Below are 12,773 nucleotides of genomic sequence, written 5' to 3' on the forward strand. Positions count from 1 at the left end.
AGGGAGGTTTGTAATCACTCAAAACCCAGAGTATTGCATAAAAACATTAAATAATCCCATAGGCTGGCTCAGCCTATCTGAAAATAGATACTTGCACATACAAAGATGACAGAGAGATTTAGTGGCCAGGGAAACAGCTACAGCAATTCTCGCACCCCTCACATCCCGCCTGATTCAGAACTTGGCTCAGACAAAGCCTCGAGCGCAACTCGAGAGGCACAAAAAACCCAAGTCACCTTTAGCTGTGCAACCGCCTGCTCTGCGTTCTTCTTCTGGAGCTCCTCTTGCTGCAGCTTATTGCTCTTCTCTCCCAGCTCATTCATCAGCCTGGCGTAATCCTGGCGCAGCTTGTTCAGCTCAGCCGACTGCCTAAAAATAAAACATTTTCACAGCTTTTCTTACAAGAAGCACAGGCCATAACAACAGCTACTCAAATATCAACACCAAGTCCTATATTTGGGCAGGGTTTTTCCCCCCCCCCCCACTGCTTCATCCTAGGAAAGGGATGAGGGTCAGGTACTCTTGGCCATCAGCACAGCAATACAACCCCCTGAGTCAGAAACAAAAGGTCAGCAATAAGCCACAAGCATCAGTTCCTTTAAAACGTTTGCAAGCCGATGGGCGTAATTTGGACAGGCTTATATAAACAAAAGAGGCTGAGCATAAGGAAAGGTCTCACATGGAAATTCACATTCCTTTCCTCTTCCCATAAAGGATTATTGATCTCAAACTTACTCAAGCTTATTCCTCCTGGACTACTAACTGCACACATCTCTTTGGACTATACATTGCCTCCTGGCCTTATCTATTAACTTATGAAGGTATCTGATGCGCTCTCTCACTTAGGGAGAGAAGATGCATTTGTAGAGCTCAAGGGAAGAATTCTAAAAGGCTCCCTTTTGTCTCTAACTGAACAAAAAGCATTTTATTTTTATCTTTAAGTTTGCCTGAATGAAGGATTCTTCAAGGTAACTGAGAGATAACGATGAGTTATTGCTACAAAGAGGGCACCCCTAAAAATCAGAGTACCCGTTCCCTTCTTCTAGTGCTCGATATAGTGACCTGCCTATATATGTGCAATATACGTATGTGAGCAGAAGGCACCTCCGCTGAGCTGTGCTTGGCCGCGCAGAAGCTGTTAACAGACCACCCCACACAGAAGCAGCATCTCTGCAAGAACAGCATAGCCAGAAAAGCAAGATATGGAACCCTTTTTAACTCCTGACAATGGTTTTAATGTTCTAGTCCCCAACAGTAACAAATCAAATATCTGAGGGCATATAAAGTGCCAGTTTTGCTTTCTATAGGCTGAAGCTCGCTGTCAGCGATTTACTCATCTGACTCCGCACCTTACTGGGGCACTCAGCTTTCACCACAATAAATACAACCCTCTCTGCCAGCTCAGGGGCAGCTCAAGTCATAACTCACAAAAGACAAAAACCTTGAGATGCCTTTTTGTTTCTCCAAATATTTGCGACACCAGCAGATAAATCCAAGTGCCACCCTAGCAGTACCATTAACTGCAGGGTGCTGAGATTTTTTTTTTTCTTATTGCAAGACTGATTTATAAGTTCAGAGCTGTTGTTCTCCCAAGAGGCCAGTATCAGCGCCTCTCCTAAAGCCCCAGGGGAATGGATACATACCCTGCCAAAAACACCAACTGTGGCTGAGCACTTCTGCACTTTTCCATTCGAGCCTCAGCACCCACACTCTTAAAAGCTCAGGCTTCAAACCGATAGAAGACAATAATCTGTTTTGAAAGCCTTGACTCGATGCAAATACAAATAGCTGCCTCCCCAGCCCAAAATAACCATGTTCCTACTGTAACCACAAATTCAGAGACAGCCAAGGAGATGGAAACAAAAGAAGCAGAAGCCAAAACAACTCCTCAGGGAAAGCTTAAAAACACACAGAGCTTCGAGTAGCTGCTAACATACTTGCTCTCCATTTGATTGGTAGAAGTACTGACAGCATCTCTCAGGATACCGTTTTCCTGCTTCAGGTGGCTTATTTCTGCCTCCATCTGCTCACGGAGTTGCTGGAACTGATGGGGGGGAAAAAAGATCAATTCTAAAACAGATTAAACTAAGGAGAAGTAAAAGACCAGTAATAGTAGGTAAGATATCACCATAGTTTAATTAAACAAAACTAAGTGGATTTTTTGGAAGGGGGCACTTCCTTCCTCACACCCCCACTCTTCAGTTAAATTAGGCAACTCAGACCCTCTTGCTCAAATAAAAGCACTGATTTCTTTTTATACCAGTGTACCAACTGTGCATCAAGGCAACTTTTAATTTTTAAATACAAGTAGTTCTTTGAATACCAAATGCTCAGCTGTATAACTTTAGATACTTGTCAATAACTGGTTATCAATAAATAACGTTTCCAAAAGGTAATAAATTAAATGCACCACAAATTAATATTACAAGTTTACAAAGCCTTTAAATAAAGCAGAAAAAGTATAAGATAACTAACAATACACTGATTATAGCATGTAAACTGCAAAAGGCTAGTCCTCATCTAACACCCTGAAGTCAAGATTATGAAATATATCCTTTATTTAGGCAATAATATGCTTTGATCGCATTTGCAACATGGTTCCAAACTGAGGCAGAAAGAAGCCCTGATAACCCAAGGCTGCTTCAGAATAGTGCGAACAAAAACAAAAGACAGGATTCAAAGGAAAAAAAAAAAAGTGGACTCTGCATACGCAGACAATGTTATAGCTGGTCTTACAGCCCAACAGCCTACTTTGGAAACCCTCCAGCCCTACACCTGTAATATCTTCTTCCTCCTACTGGTGCCAGTTTGTAGATATGGTTGACACCATTTCCAACACCCAGTTTCATCAAATGGCTGACTCACCAGTGAGGATTTTTTATATAAAAAAAATCCAAACAAAGGTTTGCATAACAACCACAGGAGGAGACAGCCATGCCTTGCAGGGCAACCACCTCTAGCTTGGCTTCTCTTGATTACCCTTCTCCTTTGTGGTTTTGGTTTTTTATTATTTATTTTTAATGCTAACAGATATACAACAGAAGCAGGGCCACAAGCCCGATACAACTAGCAGCTTTGACAATAAAATTTCAGCTTCCCTGCAATGCTGCAGCGCATCGGCAGGGGGAGCAGACCCAGAGCCTTGGCTCCTCTGCGCATCCTTTCTCCAGCTTCGCCTGCGACAGCAGTCAAGTTGGTATAAGAGGGTCCATTTGTCTTAGAAAACTTTAAGTCAAACCTTTTAATCTGATGAAACAAACTCTTCTGAAGTCACTCCATTTCAGCGCAACATCAGGAGACAGTAACAAGGGTCTTAAAAAAATGCAAGTGCTTGCCCTTCAAATAGTCTCAGCAAAACACTCCCCCAGGCAATGATATTTCTTATATATTACGCTGTTGTCACTCTGTACTATAAATTTAAAAAAATTAGATTTATCAGCTGGTAAGGGTCAACAGAATTTGTGGCTCTCTGAAGTTGAGTATTTCAATTAGATTTTACACTTTAATTGAATAACATTTCAACAGCATACCACAAAGCAAGAGTAACTAGATCAAAGACCGTCTGCCCAGCTAGCACTGATCTTTTACAGGCTACAAAAGTCACTTATGAGAACATTTTGTCTCTCCTTTAAGTCAGGAAACTGACTTTAACACGCAGTTTCCCATCCTCATGCAGATGCGTTACACCAGCTACCAGCACATCGTATTCAACGCTCATGGTAATTAGTGAAGCCAATTTCTGTGGAAGCAAACACCAAATGCTGTACCCTGGCTAAAGCAGAAGCTGATCTGCTTGTGTATGAACATCAACTCCAACAGTTTTGGTAAAGGTTTTACCTTTATCTTCATCTGCTGAGATTCTTGGTAGCTAACGTGTATTTTACTCTGAAAAGTGCCGTGCTCCTTTTCTAGCGTGTTGATGCGCTCTCGCATTTTCGCTGTAAGCAAGCCGTTTCTCTCCTTTTCTGCAACCAGCTCCTTGGGTGGGAAGGGAAAGGAAAAAGAAGTCATCTACTGCTCCTTTCTAAAGTCTAATAGCCAGCCTTTTAGGATAACTAAAAATATAGCAAGAGTGCACCAAACCAAATTCAGCATCAGTCTTCGCTCAGAGAAATTACAGCATTAGACCTGACCAAAATTCCAGCATCTTTATGAGGATTTAGCATGATTTCACATTTATTAAAAAGAGGTTTTCCAATTTCAACACTGATCTTCTGTTGTCTTAGAAGAGCTGGAGACTTATTTCTATCGAGTTTGGCCAAATTACACAGTGCTAACAATTAAAGCCATGGATATCACACAGGGCAGAGCTTAGATTTTCATCCCAAATTTACCTGCATTCTTCTGTTTTGCTAAAGAACTGTGACAACCCCAAGTTTTGCAAAACACAATAACGTAGGTAAAGAACTGTAGCAAAAGAAGAGGGCATTTGAAAGCAAGTAATTGCTTCGTAGCACGTTGCAAAGCCAACAGTTTTGCCAGAGGAGATGGGCTATTAGTACCCAGCAACAGCCAGAGACACCCTGAATCCCACCAGCATGATGCCGTATTATAGCTTTCAAATGAAAATACACATTGCTATTTAGATTAATCATTTGTTAGCCTGTAATTCAACCCAGACACCTGAGAAATCCATAGAGCTGCTCCTCTGCAATATAAATGCACTTGGTGTAGTAAGCAAAAACATTAAGTGCAGCTTTCAGCAAGCTCCTGTGGCAGAACGAAGTATTTGTAGCATCCAAGTTTCAGGTGTCTCCATCTACACAGCACAGCACGCAGCTCCTCACCGTGCCAGAGAGCCTTGACACATAATTTAAGTGCTCTAAATTATTAGCCTGAATACCCTCCATCTCTTCAGAGTCATGATAGCTTCTTCCCCATTTTAATTTAAATAAAAGCTATTCTCTCTTTTAGGTCCAACTTACTAGCTTCAGGAGGCTGCTCCCCCCGAATGAAATAAGGGACACGAGTTCCCAAGCCCATGTTCACAGAGGCATTTAGGAACCCAAGTCACAGCCCAAGTTTTAAGTCACTTTTGCAAATACAGTGCAAACAGCTCGGCACAAAGCCTTCTCCGTGTTATATTTGCATCTGATGAGATGCAACAAATATAAGGGCACCAGGATGTATTGCAGCTTCCTCCTACCCCTCCATCAGTTCCACCATCCACCTGCAGCCCCCAGTGACCCTGTCAGAGCTGTGCGGAGATCCTGGGAAGATTAACTTTCACCTCACTCATGCTTTGCCAAATACCTCTGAAGTCACGCACCTCGTACTCTCATTTATCCTCTCCAGCTATCATTTTTATCAACACCCCTGCAGAGACATCTCTGCACCTTGAAGTCCCTCTATGGCTTTTGGCAGTCTTTTCAGAGAAACATATTAATTAGAAGGTAAGAGCTTTCTGTCAAGCTGAGCTTTTTCCCCTGATATTCTAGCACGGCAGCAACTTCGTTTTTGCCCATCTTCTCCCAGCTTTCAGGAATGCCCATTAATTTCTCTTTCTCCCTTCCCTCCCCAAGTCGAGATGGCAAAACCCCCAGTGACCCCTATTCCTCTGCAGAACCTGCCTTGCCTTCACAGGCACCACTTTGCAAATGTTCTTCTCCCCAGCTGCATCAGCTTCCCCCACACCAGGCTCCTTCCTACATTCCCTCTGCTTCTCCACCAGCAGAAACCTCCCCCCTTCATCCTGCAATCCTGAAACAGAGCTGCTTCTTGCCCCTCAAAACATCACAAGTCCTTTCTCTATATATTGACTATCACAAACCTCTCAATCACATAAACACCTACCTGTGCCCTGCCAGGAGCTCACACAATATCCACTCTCTTCTTCTCATCTGCCAAGGCTCCCATCTCCCGTGTCCTCTGGCCACTCTGCTACCATCTTTAGGGCTTTCTGTGCCTAACTTTTGTCCCACAACATGACCTTCCCGTGCCTAATGCCCATGTGCTTCCAAACTAGACAAAACACAAGAATCCTCCCCCCAAAAGGCTCCAATTTGCTCCATATCTGCCTAATTAAAAGGCTCCAATTTGCTCCATATCTGCCTAATTATTTGCTCTACCATAACTACTTTCCTCTGAAATCTTCACTAAATGAAAAGAAGTCAAGTTTCAAAAACTAGCCTTGACAGTGGTGCATCAGCAACCCTGTAAGTCTAAAGCAATCAGAGCAGCAACTCAAGGGGCTAAGCAGGCAGCCTGCACTTTCTGCGGCTACCTTCTTGAAGGGAACTGATAATTGTTGTGCCAAACAGCACACAAGCATGTGAATGCTGGAAGACATACCAAATTAAAAATGCGATGCAGAAAAGTTGTTTAACATTTGCATCCACAAAACCGTACAACACTCATGATGGAAATGTTCTTACAGTAGCCTTCTGAAAAGAAAGAGAGTCTCAGCTTGAAAATTTCAGTAAATGAACTCTCTGGAAAAACTACTGGGAAATAGCTCTGCATAAATGCATTAATAGCATCATAAAATGAAACATAGTGTCTTGGTAAGCTTTCCCAATGTAAAAACCTCCACCTTTCAATTTATACTAAGCTCAGCAAACCAGCATTTGCTGCCTGCAAGTCCTACACACCCCTGCTCCTCTCCCACAGCCCTCTATAGCCACAAACCTCTTTAGATTTACCTGGGTTAGCTGCTTGCACTGCTCCTTTGCAACGGCTGCCTCCTCCTTCATCGCAGCGAGCATTTTCTCTTTGTCTTGTAGCTGATGTACAGCTGCAGCGGACTCAGCCTTGCTAGCCTGCAGCAAAAGTACACAAAAATGATGATACACACCAGAGGTACTTGCAGAACATGCTAGCAGGCGGCAGAGCAAACTTGAGAGGAAGAAACAGCCCCTCCTGCCCCCGAATTGCACGTCTGCACGGCGTACATGGCACCACCAGTACCCAATTCTGCTCTAATGGACCCTGCAGCGCCGATTTCATTAGAGAAGGAAATGCATTTTCAGACATACTGAAACCAATTAAGAGAATAAATGGGCTCTTAAGGTGCTTCCGCGTTGGAAGAGAGCTGCTGTGGTGGCACTGGGGAAAACAAAGAACAGCCATTAAGAGAAATAAAGGAAAAAGACACAGAGATGCTGAATCATTCAATAATTGAGGTTGGAAGGGACTTCCAAGATCACCTCGTCCAACCCACACTCATGGACAACAGGAGAGCCTCCAGTTGTCATAATTACGTTTTTGCTGGCACACTGACACACAAAGTTTCAGAGATCCTACAGGGAACAGAACTGGACAGGAACGATCCCCACAACCCTGCCACTTGTATACTGGCCCTAGAACGAAGTAACTGTGGGAAGGGGCAAACCTTCTAAAGCCTTGTGCTCAGACTTCACTCCATGACGCCTGATAACTGAAGAAGCAAAGAAGCATCAGCCCCACAAAAGCACTCTGAATTTGTTTGGAAGTTTAGTGGTATTGTGTACGTACGCAGTGCAACACACTATCAGTGTCTTGCATGAGCTACAGCCGGGAAAATACATTTCCCTCTACAGAAAATTACATTTCTTGGTTGTATACAAACCCAGGAATCCACTTTGATCCTACAGGTTTAGCTTTAACACCAAACCTTCCTTTAGAAGAAAAAAAATACAGCAAGCAAGCTGGCTGCTATTCCAAATAAAACAGGTAATACCATTGCAAGGGTACCACTGTTGGGTTGTCAGTCAAGCACTGAAACAGGGGCCCAGAAAGAACATGAAGTCCCTGTCCTTGGAGGTTTTCAAGACACAGATGGAAAAATCCCTGAGCAACTTGCTCCAAATTCAACATTGACCCCATTTTGGGCAGTTGGACCGCATGACCTCCTGAAGTCCCTTCCAGCCCACATTATATGACGTGCTACTCTATTGCGTTACTTGAATTGACACACATCCAGTTCCCCATTTCTGTTCTGGTACCATATCTGCAGAAGAATACAGAATTGCAAGACTTCAAATGTGACAAACAGGATGTTACAAGCACAAAGTGACAATCGTAATGAGTCATGGGAGGGAGGAGCAGGTATTTGTAAGACATTGGTGGTCACACACTCTCTTCTGTCTTAATACAAACATTTAAAAATAAGAAAATAAAGACTGCTGAGCACTGGCACAGGTGCGGTCAGTCCCTGAAGGTTTCAACCCAGACTGGCTAAAGCCTTGAGCAGCCTGGGCTGACCTCAGAGCTGGCCCTGTAAGTAAGAGGGTGGACTACAAACCCCCCGAGGTCCTTTCCATATCCATATTGCCCTACAATCCTATGAAAAATATCCATAGTAGTCAGCAGGCTAGAATTTATAGACTTAAAAAACACAGAAATAGTTGATCGAGTGCACAGCTACAGTAGGTTTTTCTTAATTTCTACTATAGCTTATCCCATTTACACATCACTCCTGAAAGTCACCAGATAGCCTTCCCCTGTGCCAACACACAGGCGGCAGCTGCAGCCCTACCTTATATACCCTACTCTCCGTGGTTATGTCTGCTCTTTACGAGCGGTCAAAAGCCTGTCTAGCCAGCCCATGGGATGGCAGATGGCAGCACACAAGACATCTGACAATTGCTTTCTGCATGCAAAGCAAGCGCCGACCAGATGGAAAAAGTCTCCCAAAAACAGAATGCAGAAATCACAACAGAACATTGATATCACTAATTTGACAGCATCTCTTGCAACTTCTTCTTATTTAACAGCCTTCTCTCCCCCCAGCCCAGAGTCATTCACCTTCTGCAAGACATCATGAATTGCACTGGATTTTTCCTTTAACACCTCCACTATGCAACGGGCCTCATCTTCACTGAAGATCATGTTCTTCATGGCCATTACAAAGTCTTTAAATTTTACTTCAGCATTCTCTGCAACACAGAAGGGAGGATATATTTACTTTGGACTCCGTACAGAATTATTTATTTTGCCTCGAAACAGCATGCGATAGGGTATCATTATGCATTACATTTAATTTCAGTCTGAAATGCCAAGAAGCAAGAGGTCACGAACATTCAGTAAAAACAACTTATCTCCAATTTAAATCTGATAACAATCTGCCAGCTGACAGTTTTAGGAAAAAAAAAAAATCCCACCACTTTGTTTGTGCAGTTGGTAACATTTATAGTGTTGCTAGCAAGACGACAAAAGCATAACACAGATTTTGTGGGGAAAAAATAGCATGAACGTGAAAACTTGAAGAGTCCTTTCTAGTGTATTGTGATAGTAATTCAAAGTGAGCTCTCAGTTTAAAGGACAGCCTGGCTCCACAAGTAATATGCAAAAGACAAGGTAACAAATTTAAGAACTGGCACATTTCTGATTAGAATATACGGGAATCAGAAAAATATTCCATCATTTTAAGTTTGGAAATGAACTGCTGCAGGAGGAGTTCAGCAGTAGGAAAATAAATCAGTAAGTGTTTAAAAAGACATAAACAAGGAAACAGGATTCAACCTAACTATGCTCTTGCAGGAAAACTTGTGCATAAAAAAAACAGGCTGCACACACACAGGTCATTAGGTGGCCCCCTAACTTAAGTAAGTGGAAGCACAAAACCGAGGCATCCAGTATCTCTGTCAAATATTCACCAGTGCGCAAAAGTTCGTGAAGGGATTGAAGGGGGGAAAAAAAAAAAGAAACCTTAAAAGTGGTGTTTGGTTCAGAAAAAGCATTCCAAAGCTCATGGAGAAGCGTCCAGGTTTCCCATCACAGGTACTAAAAACGTGCCACACAAACCCAAACCTCTCCAAAGTTTGAAAAATGAATGAAGAACAAAAAAGTGCTGGTGATACTAAGCCCTTAAGAGAAATTACCGAGCATTAAAACAAATCACTGAATAACAGCATCCAGGGAGGTGTGGGGGAAGCACTGAGAACTTCCAGCATGCTTTCTCCTCATCCTAAATCCAACTGAGTCTTGGCCACAGACTTCAGATCACATCACTGCTGCACTGACATCATGAATGATGTGATGCTGTTACCAGGAATGTGTCAAAATCCTGGGAGCAGAGGCTGGTTAGCCAGGAGTCTACCACAGCTTGGCCTGGACCAGCCTGAGCCCTGTGCTCCCTCGAGGCAGGAAGATCTTGCCCTTGCACCCAAGAAGCTTACAGTTAGAATGGGGGAAGATTTCTATATTGGGAGGGCAAATCCCAGCTGACACAGGAGAATTAGGAGCTTGTATAGAAGGTTACAGCTTGCAAAGGAAATGAGAAGGGACGGGTGCACATGAGAGGCTTTGACGCTGCAGGGCAGTAATACGCAGCCATTGAACTAGAAGCACAAGGGGAGCCTCAGGCAAGTGGGAATCCAATCTAGATACCACAAAGAGTCGCCAGGAAGCTTTCAAGTGAGCATTTTAGAAGACAACTCCAAAAAGAGGTTTCAAAGAGTGCAGTCAGTGACCAGGCAGTGTTGGCAAGCCAACCTTCTGTACAAACCTGAGCAGGGAGCCACTGCTCGGTCAGTCACTTAGTTTCTCCTCTCTGGCTGCGCACAAATTTGAGGGTCTCACCTCATGGCTCACTAAGTTTGGCATGCTTTGAGCAGGTCAGTGGCCTATTTAGCATTACAGGGTGGGACACACCGCTCATGAATCACTCCAGGCCTCCACAGGAGAGGATGAAGGAAGCTCCTCTGTCCCAATCAAGTCCAACTGCATTAAAAGGAAAATCCGAAGTCTTGCTGGGAAGTGCCAGACTCAATCTCCACCAGTGATTTGCTTTGGGTAACTCTGTGCTGCACTCAGAAATACACACTGGCTCATCAGCCCAAACTAGCTCCGTGAACGGCCCTAGAGCTGCGCTCCCAGTCTCACACAGACTCCAACAGCTCATGTTGAAAGCTCCAGAGTCCATCACTGTTAGTGATGCCTGAACTACCTACTGTAAAACTAGCTCACATGCATCTGTGTGGTCTGTGATCACCCGTTTGCTCGCTATGAGGATACAAAAGCCTACAGTCAGCGTTAAAAGGATTCAGATGGCGCAGTGCCCTTTCAACAGTGCCAAAGACAGGGGGGAAACAGGCACAGACAAGAACCAGTGTCCTGCAACCACAAATCTTTTCCTCAAATCACTTTTTCCAAGCAAATAAGAGAGCATACCCCTCCCCACATACACAGCATGCCTCCCCTGTTCAGGTTTCCAGGCTGAAGGAAAGGAAAGACAGACCTAAGACAGACCGCATTATTGGTTCCTTACCTTTATCTGTTTCATTCTTCAGTTTCTTGCCACTGCTCTTCTGGATCCCCTCATTCATGTTTTGTTTTGCTACTTCAACCACTTCTCGCTTTTCCAAAGTGCCAGTGTCAGAATTATCCATCAAAGGAATATATGTAGTTGCTTGAATAAGAGGTTCATCCACCAAAACTGTAATCAGAAGTCCACAGGATGCGTTAAAGCTTTGTAATAATTGACATCAACGTTTTTAGAAAAGGTACATAACATACAAGAGAGTTGGATTAAAGCATCTCTAGAGCTAGTTAGTTACACTCTCTGTTTCTATTATCCTTCAGAGCTTAACTCATTAAAGCTCTTCAGGTAAGTTCATTAAATAAAGGTCTCTAATGCATAGTAATTTAATAGCTTCAATTAAATTTCTATTTCCAAAGCTGCCTTTTAGCATTTTAACAAGTAGCAGAGAAGAACCTTTAGATTTTGACTTTCATTTCACTTTAATGAGAAAGTTGCAAACATGGCATCAAATGAGATCGGTTTACTTGTGGCTGCATATGAAGTCATTCAGCATCTCTGAAGCACAAGTATAGTAAAGCCTTTTGCCCCTATTCTGTTAAAAACCGATACCTTACCACCAGCATTCTCACCCAGATTACATCACCAGTGAACTAAACCGTTTAGGCACATTGCGCAGTAGGGATAGCAATCAAGCTTATTTCACATGCAGAGTCAACTGCACTTAATGAAGATATCTCATCCGTCAAAGCAGGCTTTAGGCATCATTAATATTCAGAGAGGTACCCAGAGGTACTGACCAACCTCGGGCCTCCATTCACACAGCACTGCATAAATGCAGTTGATGATCAGCCTCTGCCCAAAGAGCTTTTCAGCCTGCGCTGCTGAGACAAAAGCAGGGGAGGGGAGAGGAAGAGCGACAGACCAGGGACAACGTACAGCCAGCAACAAAGCCAGATCTGCTGCTTGTCCAGCGCCTGAGCTGCTGGTCCACTTTGCCTGCAGGACGAGACACTACCCGTGGAGCTGTGCCACAGCAGGAAAACTCATTGACCCAAGGCTGATGGACAACAGATGCCACACAGCAGACCAGAGAGAAGAGGAACTGGGTGGGATGCAAGGTTTCAGGCCAGATGAACACGCACTCCTGGCTGCCAGAGAGCTGGTTAGAAAACACTTTATATTCTGGCTGCTGTTAAGAAGCAAAATAGGCTTATGGACCATTTGTGTCACCTGTTGGGAGTCTTTCCACTTAAGCAGCCTGCAAACACCTGCAGGTACACTGCAAACTCAGAAGTGAGGAGAGCTCTCCTCTAGCAGAACTATCCACCATCTAATCCACTTACCATCTTCACCTTTCCCCTTCTTCTCCTTATTAACTTTCCCTCCTCATTTTATTACCCACCTTTCAAAAGTCTATTTAATATCAACGAGACATCTTGCAGCGTCAGTAACATCCGAAATCCCCATAGTACTGTCTTGGCTAATCCGGATGCCCACTACAGCTAATGTTTGCTCTGTCATTTTGAAGAGGTGGCTTTAAAAGAAAAGAGCTTGCATTCAAATAATGCATGAGCTATTTCTGTGTAGCACT

At 43.6% G+C, this 12,773-nt stretch overlaps 1 protein-coding gene across 14 annotated transcripts in view; it reads right to left on the reverse strand.

The window, feature by feature from the left end:
* KTN1 (kinectin 1) overlaps window positions 1-12,773 on the reverse strand; it is a 77,346-nt gene that overhangs the window by 37,987 nt on the left and 26,586 nt on the right. For all 14 annotated transcript variants that reach the window (XM_074584236.1, XM_074584243.1, XM_074584231.1 and 11 more), the window contains exons 4-9: window positions 11,189-11,356; window positions 8,725-8,855; window positions 6,642-6,758; window positions 3,838-3,978; window positions 1,938-2,044; window positions 237-369 (exon numbers count right to left, since the gene is read on the reverse strand). In XM_074584236.1, the coding sequence (XP_074440337.1) occupies window positions 237-369; window positions 1,938-2,044; window positions 3,838-3,978; window positions 6,642-6,758; window positions 8,725-8,855; window positions 11,189-11,356 (797 nt within the window). The remainder of the gene's footprint in view (window positions 1-236; window positions 370-1,937; window positions 2,045-3,837; window positions 3,979-6,641; window positions 6,759-8,724; window positions 8,856-11,188; window positions 11,357-12,773) is intronic.

This window comes from Larus michahellis, chromosome 4 (genome assembly GCF_964199755.1).
Source record: "Larus michahellis chromosome 4, bLarMic1.1, whole genome shotgun sequence".
Taxonomy (NCBI): Eukaryota; Metazoa; Chordata; class Aves; order Charadriiformes; family Laridae; genus Larus; species Larus michahellis.